This window comes from Zingiber officinale, chromosome 1A (assembly GCF_018446385.1).
Source record: "Zingiber officinale cultivar Zhangliang chromosome 1A, Zo_v1.1, whole genome shotgun sequence".
Classification (NCBI taxonomy): domain Eukaryota; kingdom Viridiplantae; phylum Streptophyta; class Magnoliopsida; order Zingiberales; family Zingiberaceae; genus Zingiber; species Zingiber officinale.
The window spans coordinates 154,750,682-154,770,711 of record NC_055987.1 but is presented as its reverse complement, the minus strand read 5'-3'; the positions used below and the strand labels follow the sequence as shown (position 1 = coordinate 154,770,711).

General features: G+C 45.8%; 2 protein-coding genes across 2 annotated transcripts; both read left to right on the top strand.

The window, feature by feature from the left end:
• The first annotated feature begins 1,643 nt into the window (after positions 1 to 1,643).
• Positions 1,644 to 2,518, top strand: LOC122011520 (protein LURP-one-related 12-like). Its single transcript, XM_042567914.1, has 2 exons — positions 1,644 to 1,974; positions 2,057 to 2,518. The coding sequence occupies exons 1-2, from the start codon at positions 1,708 to 1,710 to the stop codon at positions 2,411 to 2,413; spliced, it is 624 nt and encodes a 207-aa protein (XP_042423848.1). The 5' UTR covers positions 1,644 to 1,707; the 3' UTR covers positions 2,414 to 2,518.
• Positions 2,519 to 3,338: 820 nt separating this feature from the next.
• Positions 3,339 to 6,207, top strand: LOC122011508. Its single transcript, XM_042567904.1, has 6 exons — positions 3,339 to 3,571; positions 4,015 to 4,185; positions 4,369 to 4,485; positions 4,700 to 4,867; positions 5,263 to 5,427; positions 5,735 to 6,207. The coding sequence occupies exons 1-6, from the start codon at positions 3,404 to 3,406 to the stop codon at positions 6,074 to 6,076; spliced, it is 1,131 nt and encodes a 376-aa protein (XP_042423838.1). The 5' UTR covers positions 3,339 to 3,403; the 3' UTR covers positions 6,077 to 6,207.
• The last annotated feature ends 13,823 nt before the right edge of the window (positions 6,208 to 20,030 follow it).

Sequence of the window (20,030 nt, the reverse complement as noted above, 5' to 3'; positions counted from 1 at the left end):
GAGGTCTTTGTTCCTTTATAAAGTTAGTATAAAAGAAACGACCTCTAATGGTCCTACTCAATACACTCTAAGTGTACTAGTGTAATTATATAGTTAAGATAAACTAATTCCTAATTACACTACGACTTTCCAATGGTTTGTTCCTTTCCATTTTGGTCGTGAGCTACTGTTTATAATTTATAAGGTACTGATAACATCATCTTCTGTATGTGACACCACATACTATGTTATCTACAATATAAATTAATTGAACAACTACAAACAAATATAGACAATTTGACCAAATGTGATTCTTTATTCAAAATAAATGTTTACAAAAGCTTAGGTTTTAAGTATACACTCTAACACTTAGTTGCAACATTACAAGCTTATCTTTTTCCTCAAAAGCCTTTTAAAACTTAGTCTGTTTCAAATATTATTTCAAATTAACCTTAGCTAGATATCTCTCAAAAGGCTTGTTCAATTTAGCTAAGTATTTTTTTAGCTTTTTCAAAAATTGATTACAAGATTTCCAAATTTAGCTAAATGTTTTAAAGTGTTTTTCTTGCTAAGTATTTTTAAACTTCTATTCTTTTTACAAAAAACTTTCTACACCAAGTAATCTTTTAACCTCTTTCAAAATTTAGCTAAATATTCTAGATTCTTTCAAGTACTAAGGAGTGTTTTGATAATCTTCAAGTTATTCTAAAATATAATGATAAATCTAATATTGATATTAATGATTTATTTTTTGAATTGCAAGTGCTACAAATATTTTTACCAATAGAAATAAAGTACATTTTCTTGAATTCTTAAAATCTTAGATTATTTTACTAATATTTTAACTATATCTTAAGAAAGATTAAATGACCTGACAATTTTATACATTGAAAATGAAATACCTTATTGATGATTTTACTTTTCAAAATGCAAGAAGATCTAGATTTTTTAATAATTATTTGATATATTTTCCTTTTTGTATTTATAGGTATTGTATGTTTTAGAGAAGTTTGAGAAATATATTTTGTATGATGTTGTACTTTTAAAAAAATCTTAAGAAATATATTTTATATAAAGTTTATCATATTTTAAATAAAATATATTAAATTTTTTTTTATTAAACTCTGTACAAATTGCATGTCAGTAAAAAAACGAAAAAGAATTCACCTTTTCCTCTTTTCGCCAACGGCACCCAAAAGTCAGGCTGGCCCGTGACGCCCACCATTTCCTGGTGATCCGACATGCCGAGCAAGGATTGACGCAGTATGGCTTGGCTAATTTGTCATTAGCTTAACTAATTACAAGTTTTAGGAGTTGTTTATTCTGCACCATGTCAAGCTGATGACAAAAGTTGCAGCCTTTTGGTCTTATTATATTTGGCTTTGGAATGAAACAAAAATAGTGAAGGGATTCCTTCTGCCTTTTAACATGAGCATGCATCTAGGAGGTTAACTACTGCAACTTTTTGCATGTGGCCGGTGGCCCTAAGCTTGATTAGTAAGGAAGATTAAGGAAAATTTACAAGATTAGTTATTAAATCCGTATCCAATACTTTTCAAGAATCCCATTCCTCGCCCACTGTTTTCTTTTTCTTTCCATCATAACACAGCCAAGTTAGCCGTGCCATCATAAAGCTCAATTCCCACCTAAAGAAACACTATCGCCGTATAAATTATACAACAGATAACACAAGCAAGGGCACTTGGTTAATCAATCAGCTCAAGAGAAATGTCTAGGATTCATCCCACAGTAATCAGCAACGGCGGCATTGAGGAGGAGCAGCAGATTCCATGTGCAGCGGCTGCTGCTTCGGCGTGGACAGTGTGGAAGAAGTCCAGCATGGCTTTTCATGGCACCGATGGCTTCTCCATTTACGACGGCAAGGGAAATCTCGCCTTCCGGGTGGAAAATTACTCGAGGAAGCACAAGTGTTTTGCAGGGGAACTGCTGCTCATGGATGGAGCAGGGAACGCCCTCATGGCCTTGAAGCCGCAGGTATCTACATATACAGTTACTGCGAAATCTTTAGCCAGGCCTAATCGATAGTTGATGGCTTAGTCGATCGACGATGATGTAGATTTTGAGCCTGCACAATCGGTGGAGCGGATTCAGTGCTAACAAGACCCAAGTTTTCTCCATGAGAAGGCCATCCATCTTTCAGAGTTGTGATGGGGCAGAAGTGTTCATGGAGCCGGCAAAGGGCCGATCGCCGGCGCCTGATTTCCAAACCGAAGGTTGCTTTAGTAGAAGAGACTGCAAGATTTTAGGCGCGGATGGTTGTGAAGTGGCTAGAATGGGTCGGAAGAAGGCGAACAAGTCGATCACTTTGGGGGACGATGTGTTTAGCTTGGTCATCCAGCCAAACGTGGATGTTGAGCTTGTAATGGCTTTTGTAGTCATCATGGACCGGATATGCCGGAGATCAAGATCTTAATTAAAACTAACATAGGAAATTGTTTCGTGCATACTCAATTAATGCATTTGCAAGTAAAATGTATCTGAAAAATCCATCCAATGTTCATATGAAGGTTCATCTAAAGTCAAAATTTCATGTCATAAAGGGGGGAAAACAGTTATCAGTACACTCATAAGATAAGCCTCTATATATCCTGATTGCTGAGGACATCAGAAGGGTTCTTAATTCTTATATATTTTGCAGACTGCGTTTGAACTGATCCAAATCTGCGTGCTGTTCGTTGTATTTGACGTAACAGATTTGATTCATTAGCCGGTATCCAAAAGCTAGTTTCTAGCGCGAGCGCCTCCACTTCGTGATTCGGTCTGCCGACAGGTTGCTCTGGCGGCAGGAGGCGGGGTTATTTGAGGCCTCGGAGAAGAGAAGGGTGCGCAATGGTGACCGAGGTTGAAGATGATCCAGGAGACCGCTGCACCTGCGTGGAGTGACGATCACCAGTGAGGGAGAAGAACAAAGCTCTGTTAAGACCAATTGCATAAACGCTGACGAATCTCAATGAATATACTATAGGTTTGTGTAGTATTAATAAATATAAAGAAGTATTTTTCTTAAAAAAAATTATCAATGATATTCTCAATCCAATCGGTGCATTCAGGGAAGAATCGGAGATTACGCAAGTATTTTAATATGATCTTAATTTGATTTTAATTGAAAATTCAAAACGTCAAATAAAATGACTAATTTTGTTAGGATTGACTTTTCTATTTTTAAACTCATTGCACCTTTTAATTTACTTATTTCCTTTTTATCGATCAGCTAAATAAGGGGCCCATCAGAAGAAAACTAACCGCCAAAGTAACGGTCTTGTGCTAGAGTAAGATTTTTTTGCCCGAGTGTACCAGCGTGGTTATTGGACAGAAAGACCGGGGCCACATCCATTCCGGACACGGTTCATCCCACGGTCTCCCGAGCCATTTATTCTGACGGTCGACGGACGAATTCGCGGCGATGGCGTTCCGGAGGAAACAAAGCGCGCCGCGATTGAGGACCTTCGAGGGCTTCCGGCCATTTAGGGAGCAGTCGTCGTTGCTTTCCGCTAGCTGCGACTCCTCTTCCGCCTCTTCTTCCTATGTCGTCGCTTCCCGCGACACCGCTGATCGCCAGACCCATTCGCAGGTTCGCGCTATCCTTCGCCTTGGTCTTCCCTCCCGATCTCTCATACAATGGCCATATCCGTCGATTTCGTGATGGGAATTTTTAAGATTTGGGAACGCGTTAGTTGGTTTGATATCGTTCAATGTGTTTATCCGCGATTGTGTCCCTTGCCGATGGATTTTATTTTATTTTGCAATCCTGAATCCTGTGAAGCATTTTCGGCATACCACGGTGATATGTGATAAAGTTGCATCGAGGATCCTCTATCAGGCAATTTTATCACTTAACATAAGAATTTGGAAAAAGTTTCCTTCAGAAACTAGAAATTGGAGTAGATTAATATTATTTTCATGGAAAGATAAAAACCTTAGGTAGATCACGAAATTTTCATCTTGGTTGAAGAAAATAAAAATAATCCTATCCTATCACTTCATCTTTATACATTGACTCAGCTTTTGATTTAGGATTCAAATTCTTATTACTACACGTCAATGAAAAATGAGAATGAGGCCAAGTATGGATTTTGGGGTGTTCTAACTAGACAAACAAAGACTATGCTTGAAGATGACAAGACTTCTCAGAAACATGCAGACCGTAACCACCAGCTCCATTCACTCAACTCAAGGAAGAATCAGGTTAGAATTTATATTATTACATGCAAAGGAACTAGATAACATGCTATTGTATTCCTTTCCAAGTATTGGATTTTTTTAGCCTTGAGTTCAGGCTTATAAGATTTTTATTTTGAAGGGATACATTTCCCTATTATGCACAAGTGAATTTATGCACTGGAAATTTGAAACTCAAACACCATGCAGCTCCAATCACGATGGTCATCTGATAGTTACCATGAGAAAGAAAGCCCAACTTCTAGGAACAGATCAAGGGAGTTTTCTGTGAGGGACATGGGTGTTCCAACCCAAAGTACCACTGAGGTATGTTCTTCAGAACAACATTGCCAATTATTTTGCTTTAACATTTTAACTCTTGTCAATTGTCATCTTAACATTGTTTTCTGAGGCAATCTTGCTTTATTTCAATGAATAGTGTTATTTATTTATGCGTCGATGTAATTTGCAATATAATATCCTAGAAATGACTTGTAATTATATTCTAATCAAACATCATTTTTTTTTCATTATTTGTTAGAGTGGTTGGACAATCATGGGAAATAAGACAGCTGGTATGATCCAAGAAGCAAGTAAGCTGCAAATAAGAGGAAAATCTGCAATCTCTGATGCACCGGATCAATCTACAAAAACAAATGTCACACTCAGTGAAGCTGACTTTGAGGTCCAACTGAAGGCTTCTCGCGACGTAAGGTGGCTACTGTGTATGGTTTGATTGCTTAACATTCCGATTTCTTCATTTTCATACAAAATTTCAAATTTTCTGTTGTCAATTGGTTTATGTGTATCTCAAATTCCCACGAATGATTTTTTTTTCAGTCCGTGAATTTGCACTCTCTCTTATCTTCCATTTAGTTCTGAAAGGAAATGTATTTATGGAAGTGAAGCACTCATATGATAGGGCCGACAAGTGGAGAATAACTATTAAATTATAGATAGCTGATGAATGAAGAAAGGGTTTTAGACTTTTAGTGGTTTGGCTGATATCTTAGTTTTTTCTCTTGATACCTGTCTATTGGTTCCATCTTCTATAACTTCTTATTTAATTGGTAGATATCTTAGCTGTTTGCTACGTTCTTGCAGATTGCAAATAAAATGGCTGCTAAGGTCAAGATTCTTTTGCAGGAGCTAAATACTGTCAAGGCAGATTTAGCTTTTACAAACAAAAGATGCACTCAGCTTGAAGAAGAGAACAAGAGTTTGCGCGAAAATCATAGGAATGGAGATTATCCAGCAGATGATGACCTGGTCTGTTCTTGATTTCTACTTATCTTGCTCTTACTTTTCATTAATTTGCAAAGTTATACCATTGAGCTTCACTCACAGCACCTGATATTGAAAACCAATATTTAGCAAAATCACTTGAGGTACCAAAGGAAAAAAAAAACCAGCTTAAGTTTTATCATATATGCCCTTTTTTCTTTAAAAGAAAATCTGAAATACTTCAATAAGAAGTGTACGATATGTTTTATGTGCCTGCTTAATTTCCCATGCCACTACTGCAATTGCCCAGCGCTTAATGCCTCACTTATCTTTACATAATTTGATGATGCAGGTACGTCTCCAGATGGAAACATTGTTAGCAGAAAAATCCAGGCTAGCAAATGAAAACACCATTTACACAAGGGAAAACATGTTCCTAAGGGAGATTGTTGAATACCATCAACTCACCACCCAGGATATGGTTTACCTCGACGAAAACATTGAAGAAGATAACTCGGAAGCATTCTCCATCGACCAATTTTCGACCTTTCCTTCACCATCACATCCAATTCATGAAATGTTACCTACACTCGCACCAAGAAGCCCATCCCCCTCCGCTTCACTTCATACTGTTGGAGAGCCTGGGCTTGTGGATACGGAGTTGAGTTCTTCATCAGCTGTTGAAGGGATCTGATTGCACTTGCCCTGCCATTTCATACAAATTAGATTTCGATAAAACATTTGTCTTACACTTTTTCCCTCCTCTTTTGAACAGCAGAATGTGCCACCGTTCGTCTTTGCTACGGGGTGCTGCTGATTGTACTTTTAGACACAAACAACTCTTAGAATTTCATTTTTCTAAAATTTGTTGTTGACCGTAGAGACTTGTTTTCGATAAAGTATTGAATAATAGATCTTGTGGTCAGTCAGATTAGCTCTTTTCTGTTTGATAGATGGTCAGATTAGCTCCAACTGGATCGCTAACTGTCATTTAGTAAATCTAATCAGGGAACCTGAATAACTCGGACTTCGCGTTCAATAATTCCTCAAAATATTTGAAACTTCACTATATTTTGACTGGCCCCGAATATCTTTTTAGTTGTAATTTTAACGTTTTTACATAGCATTTTCCGCCTGTAAAATAAAATAAAATAATAATAATAATAAAAAGAAATCTCTTGAGCACGTTAAAAATGATTGCAAAGAAAAAAAAATTGGAAAACATTAATGATCCGGCGGTTAGAACGGGGGACCCCTATTCTGAGGGGTCCATGCCACGCTAGAGTCAAAAGGCCAAGTGGTCGATCGGATAGGCAGACCAACCGGTGAATAGCTGAGGCAATAGGCGCCCCGACTAAAGTTGGGGTTCCGACGCTCAATGAAACAATGTCTAAGAGCCAAGCGGAAGACACTCGCCCGGAAGTCTCCCCAGCATTTCAACGCAAGCGACAGGCGAGACGTGAGGGGCGTGCCGCCCGGCCGGCGCAGGGGATGAAGGCCGTCCGGACGATGGTCTCCGTCCAGCCGGCCGGACGTACGTCCCGGCCGATGGTGGGTAAAGGAGAACAGGAACATCTTCTGACAGCCGTCAAGTCATATGGCTAAGCCATACTCCTAGTCTGACAACGGGGTGTCTTGTTGTCCCATCGAAGGCGCGATGGGACTGTTGCAGTATGGCGTCAGGTAAGCTTTCTGACAAACACATACCGAGGTATGGGCTGTGGACACGTACGCGCCTCGGTGGGCGTGTAGAGGCTCTTTCACTGCTCTATATAAAGAGCCGCAGACTTCGCCGGAGGTACGCATTCTACAAGCTTTGGAGCCACTTTCTTTACCACTTGCTTGCCTGACTTGAGCGTCGGAGGGTCGCCGCCGGGAACCCCTTCCCGGCCCGACTTCTGTGCAGGGTCGCCGGAGCTTCGTACAACCAGTCGAAGACCCACATCAGCAACCGGAGAGCGCCACGTGCCCAGCGTCCGTTGAGTCAGCCGTTCGGACAAGATCAATTTGGCGTCGTTTGTGGGAACGCTCCTGCATCCGATCGGCAGCAATGGACGAGGCTGGACGACAACACATGGTGATGCTCTCGAACGAGGAACTCGACTCTCTGATCGAGATAAGGGCCGCCAAGCTCATGGAGCAAAAACAGAAAGCCACAGCCGAACGGCCGGAGCAGCAAGCAACATCAGCGTCTGGTGGTCGAGCAGAAGCACCACCGGCCCCCGTTGCATTTCATCGAGCCCTATTCCGCACCCCTGAAGCCGTACCAGCTCATAGAGATAGGGGATCTTCTTCGGATGAAATGCCTAGACGGGATGACAGAAAGGGGAAAGCCCCCCGAGCGGACGCATCACCCGAGAGGATTAATCGCCAATTTTCAGAGGCTATTCTGCAAGATCCTCTGCCGAAGCACTATGTGCCTCCGACGATCGGCGAGTATAATGGGACAACTGACCCAGATGATCATCTGGGTAAGTTCGATAACACAGCTACTCTCCATCAATACACAGATGGAGTAAAGTGCCGAGTTTTTCTTACCACTCTCTCGGGATCGGCTCAACCGTGGTTTCGGAGGCTACCGGACGGATCCATCACAAGCTTCAAGGACTTCCGAACGGCCTTCCTCCACCATTTTGCAAGCAGCCGACGCTACCAGAAAACGAGTGTAAGCCTGTTCGCCATCAAGCAAGAAGCCCGTGAATCGCTCCGAGCTTACATCCAGCGATTCAACAAAGTGGCGATGGATATTCCAACGGCCACTTCAGAAACCATGATGAATGCCTTCACACAAGGCCTAGTGGATGGGGATTTTTTCCGATCACTCATCCGAAAGCCGCCCCGAGATTACGATCACATGCTACATCGGGCTAACGAATACATCAACGTGGAAGAGGCACAAGCGGCCAAGAAAAAGGAAACTCCAGCCGAGCGGAAACAGCACGCCGCTCATCAGCCGCCTAGAGGACCAAGGGCCGAAGTAATCCGATCCCCCCACGCCAGGTCCCATGTGCAAGAGGTAGCTGCCGCCCGGCCCAAGCCAAAGAAGAGATGGACCCCGATGTTCTGCTCCTTCCACCGCACGGATACGCACAACACAAGGGATTGTCGAAGTCTTCCCTTCGTGGCTCGTCCTGTGCCCCGGAATGCTGGACGACGGTCTCCCTCAATCGACAGGCAACAGAGAACTCATGAAGCCGATCGGACGCGAGCTGATAGGCCACAGCAACAGACTCCCGATCGGCATCGTTCTCCAAGGAAGGAGAATCGCCGAGCGTCCAGAGAACGGTCCCAACCGTCCGCTCGGGAAGAGGAAAATAGAAGCAATACTTCCCGAGGCGAGATCAACGTTATTGCTGGTTGGCCGACCGGAGGAGACTCCAACCGAGCTAGAAAGGCGAGCGTCCGACAGCTCCAGATTCATGCGGTCGGCTGTAGCCGAGAACGAGCGGAAGGACCCGAAATTAGTTTCGGGCCCGGGGACTTGGAGGGAGTTGAAGTACCCCACGACGATGCTCTGCTCATCAAAGCGGTAATAGCCAATTATACTATTCAACGCGTATTTGTTGACACAGGGAGCTCAGTGAACATCATATTCAAGAAGACGTTCGATCAGCTGCAAATTGATCGAGCCGAGCTGTTGCCCATGACAACCCCGCTCTACGAGTTTACGGGTAATGAAGTTCAGCCGGTCGGACAGATCCGGCTGGCTACCTCGCTGGGAGAAGAGACGCTCAGGAGGACAAGGACAACAAACTTCGTGGTGGTCGACTCTTCCTCGTCCTACAACGTCATTTTGGGACGACCGGCGCTCAGCGAATTCCGAGCGGTCGTCTCAACCTTCCATCAGAAGATCAAGTTCCCCGTGGAGGACAAAGTGGGAGAAGTACGAGGAGATCAGCTAGTAGCTCGGCGATGCTACATCGAGATGGTCCGAGCAGAAGCCAATTTCGCTCGGAAGGCGCCCCGGATCGAGGTAAACGCCATCACCGAAAAGCCACCCTCTTTAATTTATGAAGAAAAAGAGGAAGTGCAGATTCACCCAATCCGATCGGAGGCCACGACTTTTATTGCGTCTGATCTGGAGAAGAGAGGAGGTGATCCAATGCCTCAGAAGAAATCATGATGTCTTCGATCAGTGACATATGAGCTGCCGAATTTTGTCGAGCATAGCGACTGAGTTGCATGTCCGCGGACGCCTCGTGATAAGCGGAGAAAAGAGATTTAAGCGGCGAATGCCATCATCGGCGGAGGTGGAAAAGCTTCGAAGTCGGCCATATCGCGAGTGCGGTTCAGTGGTTGGCTAACGTAGTATTAGTCTCAAGCGGGCAACAAGTGGAGAGTGTGCATAGATTTTGGGATCTCAACAAAGCTTGCAGAAGATTTTTCATCCGCCTGATAGATCAGGTGGACTCCGACTGTGAATTAATCTGTATGCTTGACGCCTACCAGGGCTATCACCAAGTGCCGCTCGCCCGTGAAGATCAAGAAAAAGTCAGCTTCGTGACGGCCGACGGCACTTATTGCTATAATGTGATGCCGTTCGGATTGAAGAATGCGAGGGCCACATATCAACGCTTGATGAATAAAGTATTCCGAGAGCAGATCGGGCGGAATCTAGAAGTTTATGTGGACGACATTCTCATTAAGTCCGTCCGAGCGGCCGATCTCTACAAAGACATGGAAGAAACTTTCCGAACGCTACGCAAATATGGAGTCAAGCTAAATCCCCAGAAGTGCCTGTTCGGAGCAAAAGGAGGGCGTTTCTTGGGGTACATAGTGACCGAGCGGGGCATCGAAGCAAATCCTAGCAAGGTGAAAGCTCTGCAAGATATGTCGCCTCCAAGAAACACAAGGGAAGTGCAGCGTTTGACCGGTCAGATAACTGCTTTGTCCAGACTCATCTCCAAAACTGCCGACCGGAGCCTCCCTTTCTTCAAAATCTTGCGCAAGGCCACTAAGTTTCACTGGGATGAAGAATGCGATCGGGCGTTCGAAGACTTGAAGGCATATCTGAACTCTCTCCCGGTATTGGCCAAGCCGACTGCGGGTGAGCCACTTTATATGTACTTGTCTTCAACCGAGCATGCAATCGGCTCGGCTTTAGTGAGGGCGAGTGGAGAAGAGCCTGTGTATTTCCTTAGTCACATTTTAAAAGATGCTGAATCTCGCTACACTAGGCTCGAAAAGCTAGCCTTCGCTCTGGTCCTCGCCGCTCGGCGCCTTCGTCCATATTTCCTGGCGCATACCATCATTGTCAAAACCAATAGCCCGCTCGGGCGTGTATTGCTAAACCCAGAGGCATCCGGGCGGCTCATCAAATGGACGACGGAGTTAAGTGAGTTTGACATCCAATACCAGCCCCGCTCGGCGATCAAAGCGCAATCCTTGGCCGATTTCGTGACTGAGGTGCAAAGGCCGGAAGCTATGTGGAGAATATATGTGGATGGGTCGTCCACTCGGCTCGGAAGCGGGATTGGAATATTGTTGCTCTCCCCTCAAGAAGAAAAGATGCACTTATCCGTCCGGTTGGATTATAAAGCTACCAACAATGAAGCAGAATATGAGGCCCTCATAGCTGGCTTGCAGGCTGCCCGACATGTGGGAGCCGGTCGGGTAACGCTTCACTCGGATTCGCAGTTGGCCGCTCAGCAGCTCTCTGGTACCTTCGAAATTAATAATGCTCGACTCAAGCTCTACGCTGAAGCCTTCGAGAAGCTCAAAGCCAATTTTAGAGAAGTTGTTGTCCAGAAAATACCCAGAGCAGAAAATCAAGCAGCTGATGAGTTAGCCAAACTCGCAAACTCAATAACGTCGGTCGCCATTCAGCAGCCAATTGAAAAAGTACTATTGGTGGTGCACGTCGACCGGATGGAAGGCCTCACATTTCCATGCGACTGGCGGACACCCATCATAGAGTTCCTCCGCTCGGGCGCCACACCATCCAATGAGTATGAAGCCCAGCTGCTAAGGAGAAGAGCCGGTCGGTTCACACTCATCGGCGATCAGCTTTACAAAAAGGCTTTCTCACGCCCGTTGTTGAAATACGTGAGCTCGGAGGACTCGGCTTACATCCTCCAAGAAGTACATCAAGGATCGTGCGGAGGGCATCCGGGCGGACAATCGTTGGCCAAGAAGATCCTCTTGGCCGGGTACTTTTGGCCGACTTTACAAGCAGACGCCGCTCGGACCGTGTCGACGTGCCTCTCATGTCAGAAGTACCATAACTTCAACCACCGACCGGCAGAGAAAATGAAGGCATCAACAGTTTCATGTCCGTTAGATCAATGGGGAATGGATATTGTCGGTCTATTTCCGATGGCGACCGGGTAGCGGAAATTTTATCTAGTGGCGGTCGATTATTTTTCCAAGTGGGTGGAGGCCGAGCCGCTAGCCAAGATCATCGAACAGATGGTCAAAAAATTTATCTGGCAACACATCATCTGTCGGTTCGGCATCCCTCGCCGATTGATTTCCGACAATGGGCGGCAATTCACAGGGAAGATGCTAGAGGAGTGGTGCAAAAGCTACGGCATCGAGCAACACTTCACGTCCGTGGCTTATCCCCAGAGCAACGGTCAAGCCGAAGTAGCCAATCGGGAAATTCTTCGTATTCTGCGCGCTCGGCTAGACCATTTGGGAGGAAGTTGGCCGGATGAAGTGCCGGGCGTCTTATGGGCCATCCGAACGACGCCGAAGGAAGGGACGGGCGTCACGCCGTTCCATTTGGTGTATGGCGGCGAGGCGGTCATTCCGGTCGAAGTCGGCGTTGAGTCCGTCCGGATCCAGAGTTATGATGATGGCAACGCCGAACGGAGGAACATGGAGCTGGATTTGGTCGACGAGGAGCGAGCCAAGGCGTCCGTTCGGCAGATGGCATACCGGCAGCGGATGAAGCAAAACTACAACCGCCGCGTAATCCCCAGATCATTCCAGGTCGGCGATCTCGTCTGGAAGAAAGTCAAGCCGGTCGGCGACGTCGGCAAGCTTGAAGCTCCTTGGGCGGGTCCCTTCAAGGTTATTGAAAAACTCCGCTCGGGAGCTTATTATTTGGAGGATGAAGACGGGCGGCAGCTGGATCGACCGTGGAGTGTGAATCATCTCCAGCCTTATCGAGCGGGGTGAAAGGTGCACGAATGTAAATCATTTTTGTATATGTTAGTCGCCCAGGTCCTTGTAATGCAGGAAGTAAAATTAATTCAAAGGATGGCCGAGGGTTCCGCCGATCGGCAATGTCGAAGTTAGCCGTAAAGGCCGTCGAGCTCCGACGTTAAAAATCGAGAGACGAGCCGGCGTCTATAAACGTCCGAGCGGAAGACCGTCGAGCTCCGACGTTAAAAATCGAGAGACGAGCCGGCGTCTATAAACGTCCGAGCGGAAGACCGTCGAGCTCCGACGTTAAATATCGAGAGACGAGCCGGCGTCTATAAACGTCCGAGCGGAAGACCGTCGAGCTCCGACGTTAAATATCGAGAGACAAGTCGGCGTCTATAAACGCCCGAGCGGAAGACCGTCGAGCTCCGACGTTAAATATCGAAAGACGAGCCGGCGTCTATAAACGTCCGAGCGGAAGACCGTCGAGCTCTGACGTTAAATATCGAGAGACGAGCCGGCGTCTATAAACGTCCGAGCGGCTCGCATGCGAAAATCTAGCGAAAACCCCTTTGAGGTAAGGCGCGAAGCAAAAGATGGTTAATCGGAATTAAAAATGCGAGCAAGTGAACGAGTGATGTTCGTGCGCCGAGCGGCTGCTCAGTCGCATAATGAAAGACATTAAAGACAATCGACTTGTCTGACAGAGCGTAGTGCCGAGCGGAGGAGTTTTTGAAGAACACTTTAGTTATGACGAGAGGAAAATTTCTTGCCAAAACAAAAGCTGAAGGAAAGGAAAAGATTATCTATTAAGCACAAGGCTAACCAAAAAAGTTACTACAAAAATAAGTTGGGCCGAACGGCCTGAATACAAAAAAGTTCATAAAAAAAAAATGGCTTATCACGCGTCAAAGTCAAAAAGAGTGTCAGGGATGGCGCCCATCACGGTCGCGAGGTCCTCGGGGGGGATGACCAGCTCGGCGGGCAGGTGGCCCTTGGTCTTCAGGTAATCCATCGCCGCCTTGATCGCTTCTTCGAAAGTGAGGGATATCTTGTCGGTAAACTTCTCTCCGAAATCTTCCGAGCGGAGATACGCCTTCCTCACTTCGTCAGAACGAGCCGACTCCCCCTCTTGATATTCCTTAAGCGCGGCGTGGGCAGCGTCACTGGCAGCTTGGAGATCCTTCAATTCTCCATCAAATCTTTGAAGATCGGCTGAGCGGCTCTCCTTCTCGGTGGCCAGAAGAGCATCCAGATCCTTGATGCGTTGCTCCAGCCCTCTGATCTCCACATTCATTCGATCCATGTCATCGATGGCCTGTCACTTCCGAGTGATCGCCGTCTTGATATCCTTATCTCGTTGTTTGACCATCGCTTCGAGCCGAACGACCTTTCTCGCTAGATCGGAAGCCCGTTTCCGTTCGGCTTCCAGTAATTTTTTGGCCTTCTCCAGAGCGGCCGTCGACTGTTGGCTGTCCCCCGCGGCTTTGAGTTTTTTCAATTCATCCTCCAGCTCGGCCAACCGATTGCTAACGGCAATCTGCTCCACCCAGTTCTACGAGCAAAAGTGAACAGGTTAAAAACTTAATTCAAATACACGAACAAAGGAAAAGAGCATACCCCGGTGGCCTGTTGAAGGTTGCTGTCGCCGAGCTGCCCGGGAGTCATCGCTTTTATCCGGCGCCGAGCGTCCTCCCAAGCTTTTGCAAGAGGGCCTGTCAAGGTGATCTGCTGCTCGGGGACCACTGGCCGATCAGTAGCAACCATATATTCCTCTGAGGGGAGGCGCAGGACGGTTTTAATTAAATTTGAGCCGCTCGGCTCGCCCCGAGAAGCATCGGCCTTACCGGATGGCCCACCGGTGGACGAGGAAGGAAGCTCGCCCAAACGCCTGATACGGCGGCACCTCAGAGCTTGCCCTCGGAGAGCCATGTGGGGTCGGGGTGCTCTCTAGGGAAACCGTCCCGGACAACACCGGAGCATCCGCGCCCCGCTCGGGCTGTGGCTCATCAAGTGGAGTTGAGGCAGATGCAGATTCCGGTCGTCGACGCTTCCAAGTGAGTAGCGGAACATCATCTGCCGAACGACCCTCCACCTCGGCTTGGGAAGAAGGTTCTGTGCCGCCCGCTGCCTCGTCGTGAGAGGTAATAGCTGCCAAGGCTTTAGGGGCATCTTGAGTCCCCTCGCCTGATTCGCCGGTCGGATCGGCTGGATCAAGGCCCCGCTCGGCGACCTCCTTGTTCTTCACCGCTTCAATCTGAGCGGCTTTCAATTTGAGCTTCTCGGTCGCCTTAGCACGCCACATAACTTCAGCTGCAGAAACAAAGATTAAATCAATTAGAACAAAAGAAAAAGGAGGGATGACAATCGCTTACTCATGCTGCAGGGCAGATCGGCGGGGGTAGAAAACAAGCCGAATATGTGCATTACTCCCGGAAGGAGCAGCTTGTCAATATGATAGCGCTGACCAACCAGCCGTTCGGCTGCATGAAGGTAGGTCGCGTTGCCTCTAAATTTGCCGAGCTCCGGTTGCGCTGGCATCGCCGTCTGCCACTTGGTGCGAAAAGTTGGCCGCTCGGGAAAACGTATATAGAAAAAATGCTCCTTCCAATGTTTGTTGGAGCTCGGCATGTTATCGAAGAGGACGAAACCTATCCTAGATTGGAAAACAAAGGTGCCCCACTCGGCTTGCTTGGGATAAAAAAAGTAGTGGAAAATCTTAGGGTCGAGGGGGATGCCGTTCAGTTTGAATAAAATTATCACCCCGCTCAGCAGCCTTACGGAGTTCGGAACTAGTTGGCCGAGCGGGATGCGGAAGTAGTTGCAAACTTGCAAGAAAAATTTATGGGGTGGGAAGCGTAGCCCGGCCAAAAATTTGTCTCGGAAAAAAAGAACTGTGCCGGGCGGCGGTTCATCAGGCCGATCGGCCGGTGTGGCTAATACTATTTGGTGGTCGGAAGGAATGTCGTAAGTCCGAGCGAGACGCAACGCGTCCTCCTCGTCAAAACGACTCTCCATGGTCGTGTACCATAGACCCGGAGCGCCGCCGGTCGATTGCGAGGTGCTAGTCATGGTCGAAAGACAAGAATACGGGACCAAAAGGGAAGGTTCAAGCAAGGAATGGAGGAAAACCGACTGAAGGAAACGATTAACAGAAAGAAGAAAACGTTGGGAACGAGAAAGAGGGTCTTACAAGCAAGAAAGATGATCGACGGGGGCCTGGGGGTTGCCGAAGAGTTGAGGGGCGAGGTCGCCGGAGAAAAAAACGAGCAGAGGAGCGCCGGAGGAGGATGAAGCAACAATGCGGCGGAAACGGAGTCGCGGGCTTTATATCGCCGCCCGGGAGCAACCTCCACCATCCGATCCAGGTCGTCGATAACGAGGTCATCATCCAGCCGTTCATTTCAAACGGCGGCTGTCCCATCGGAAGTGACGCCACCGCCATACGCTGACAAACACACGATCGCCACATGCCAGCAGGATATTGGCCGCATTTAATGAGCTCCCCTTACCGTGCGCAGCGCACGTGATGGGTAGTAGGGGAGAGCATCGGACATGGAGTCCAAGAGAACACAAGGCACGGACAAGATACCGCCGAACGGATGAGTATCCCTATGCCTGGCCGAGCGGCCTAATGCAGTGATCATTGCTCGATCAGATCGGCAGTCCAGTCAGTCGGACTTCGCCTCCTTCGACTAGACTCGAGGGGGAGGCAAGTGATCCGGCGGTTAGAACGGGGGACCCCCATTCTGAGGGGTCCATGCCACGCTGGAGTCAAAAGGCCAAGTGGCCGACCGGATAGGCAGACCAACCGGTGAATAGCTGAGGCAATAGGCGCCCCGACTAAAGTTGGGGTTCCGACGCTCAATGAAACAATGTCTAAGAGCCGAGCGGAAGGCACTCGCCCGGAAGTCTCCCCAGCGTTTCAACGCAAGCGACAGGCGAGACGTGAGGGGCGTGCCGCCCGGCCGGCGCAGGGGATGAAGGCCGTCCGGACGATGGTCTCGGTCCAACCGGCCGGACGTACGTCCCGGCCGGCGGTGGGTAAAGGAGAACAGGAACAATCTTCTGACAGCCGTCAAGTCATATGGCTAAGCCATACTCCTAGTCTGACAACGGGGTGTCTTGTTGTCCCATCGAAGGCGCGATGGGACTGTTGCAGTATGACGTCAGGCAAGCTTTCTGACAAACACATACCGAGGTATGGGCTGCGGACACGTACGCGCCTCGGTGGGCGTGTAGAGGCTCTTTCACCGCTCTATATAAAGAGCCGCAGACTTCGCCGGAGGTACGTATTCTACAAGCTTTGGAGCCACTTTCTTTACCACTTGCTTGCCTGACTTGAGCGTCGGAGGGTCGCTGCTGGGAACCCCTTCCCGGGCCGACTTCTGTGCAGGGTCGCCGGAGCTTCGTACGACCAGTCGAAGACCCACATCAGCAACCGGAGAGCGCCACGTGCCCAGCGTCCGTTGAGTCAGCCGTTCGGACAGGATCAATTAAGAACCAGCCAGCATTGGATCACAGTGGCGTAGCTACGCGGAGGATACCAAGGTGCGATCGCCCCCGGGAATACGGAGAAAAATAATAACAGACTCGAAAACAAAATTAAAATGGGTATAGTTACTTATTCTAAAATTTTCTGGACCTTTTCGTAAAAGATCCAATTAAAACTCAGCCAAGTACTTTTGTCCTAACTGATTTTCCCTTTTCCTTGTGTCGAGGCTCCGTCTGGTATATATACAAGATAAGATAGAATTATATTTTTCAAAAAAAATTTAATTAAGTATTTGATAGAGTTGATTAAAAGTAGAATTATGAATGATTAAAAGTAGGATTCATAATACCTTAATCTCAAAAGAGATTATTTATCCTATCTTTAATTCTATCCTAATGAATCTAATTTTATCCTATCATGCATACAAAATAGTTCTCCTATTATTTTCCTAACTCTAATTTAGTCCTTAAAATTCTTCAACGCACATGGCACATTGCACATCTCCTATTGTTGCCCACGTCGATGTCACCACACGTCACTATCGCTACACGCTATTAGAGCACCTACATGGGTGCGTTCATGGACTCTTATAACGTTCAATGAACGTTAAAATCAGTGTAGCGCAAGAATTAATTGGGTTGGGCCCACACAAAGGCATGTTGAACGCGTTCAATGTCTTTTTTTTTTATTTCTTTTAATACCTATGGCCCATCACAAGTATTTAGAGAGAGGAAATAAAGATGAATGGACAGCGAATCTCACAAATAATGAAGGTGATTGTTAAAACGAATGTGAGAGAATGGATATGTTAATATGATATATATGTGACATGTGAATCCTACACTTTTCGATGAGATGATGAATATTATAACACCCACTAATATGGATGTTCTTATAGCCAACGCCACAATTATTTTCTACTAGTGTCATGTCATCACTTCGCTATTGCTGTCAGCATCTATATGCATCCTATCGGTATACTCGATCCTCTCTTTTTCCCTCTTCGCCTTAGCGACGACCTCATAGCAAGGTCTTGTTTTGACTATAGCCTTACACTGAAGTCTCAACTTGACCGCGGCTTCACAATGACCTCAGTATTGTACCCTTGAGCACGTTAAAAATGAAAACAAATAAAAATAAAAAGAGAAAGCATGGGCTAGGGTTTAGCTGTTGGATGTTAATAGGATCCCTCAGCCCTTTCATCTTACTCATTGATACAAATGTTAAGGAGACGAATGGGTGTCTGTTCCTGTTCGTCTTTCTCAATCTTCTTATATAAGTACATCCAAGTCAAAAATTCAGAGTGTGCAAGTGGGAACACTAAGAGATGAGGGATTTGGTTTGTGATATATGAGAAGGTTCCAAAGCGATGATCTTCTTGACGACAGTAAACTTCACAGTGGCATCATCGTCTCCAGTGTCTTCTCCAAGTTTCTTCTCCAAAGTGCACTATAAATCTTTATTGGTTCGTATAATAAATCAACAATGATATCAGAGCTTGGTTCGGAGAAGAAAAACTGGATAATCATGGTTTATAGTTACGTATTTGTGACTGTTTATCGAGACGGCACACCGGCGACTGTGTCACGGGCAGAGCCGCATCGCGATGACACACCGGAGATTGCTTTGGGAGGCCGATGACTGCCGATCGCTTAAGCTGCCGTGTTTGTTTTTGTGCCTCTGCCAAAAGCTTTCTTTTTAGAAAAAGTTTAACTTTTATAAATAAAAAGAAAATAAAAAACATTAAGTTTTTTGAATGCATTTGTCAATGCGTTTTTATTTACAACGATTAATTCATGCATGTTGAATTAAAACCAACGTTCAGTGTAGCGTTAGTGTAATTCTTGTAATGCATGCGATCTGCTATAATTTCTACCTTGCGAAAGAAAATCGACCAAGCTCATTTGAACATGGCTCGTTTGATTTATTTTAAATGGATCATGTTATTCCGATATGATAAAATCATTACTTGATTTAACTAAATCATTCATAATTAAATTAATTAGGATAATTTAATTAGATAGGTTTAAATTAAATAAAAATAATTGAACATTCTAATTATATTTATTATAATGAGGATAAGGGATTTAGGATCCAATTTCACGACCAATCTAGTGTATCAATCAACTAGAACTCCCCAAATATATGAAAATTTATTTTTCTTATTTACTTATATATTCTATATGTATATTGTTCCATACATATGTGAAAATTGAATTTGACCGATTTTGTTATAGATTTGTCGATTTTGTATTGACAGTATTATTTTTAATTTCAGATATTACGGACAGTATACATGATGACTAGTCGCAATGTATGATAACATGAACTTTGAGAGGAGATTAAGGAGCTTGATTATGTCCCAGTTTATGGAGTCGGATGACTTATTGGTCGGCTCGATCGACTGTTGGTGTAATTTGCACTAACAATCTAACTCAGATTTTGATGAATGACAAGTAAGTTAAGTTAGGTTATGTTGTGATCTAACCATTTGATTAAGTGTGTAGTATGAAGTCCATATAGGTCAACGGGCTGGCCAGATATCTGACAGGAAATTCAGCTAGGTCAACGGGCCGACCGGATAGCTAGTACGAAGTCCAGATAGATTGACGGGTTGATCGAATATTTGGCGAGAATTCCAACTAGGTCAATGGGCCAACCGGATAGCTGACATGAAGTCCAGACAGGTTGACGGGCTAACTGGATGTCTGGCAAAGTGGTAAGTAAAGGTAAGTCACTGAAGGAGAGTGACTAAGTGAGGACGCGTCCTGGTTGAGGTGACATTAGGCGTCAGTCCAGTTTAGGTCTATTTGAGATCCCTAAACTGAGATATTGACTAGTTTCTAGTTCTGGGAGGACAGGAACTAATTACTACTATTTATTATTAATTATTATTGTCTTAATACTTGTGTTACAGGTTATTTGGACTAACGTTGTTTTGTAGAAAAAAGGAGTAAAATTACCTTCGGATGAACAATGTCCGAAGGCGCCTTCACTGTTTGAAGGCGCATTCGTACTGTTCATAGAAGGCGCCTTTCGCAGGATAAATTTTTGACTTTGCCGC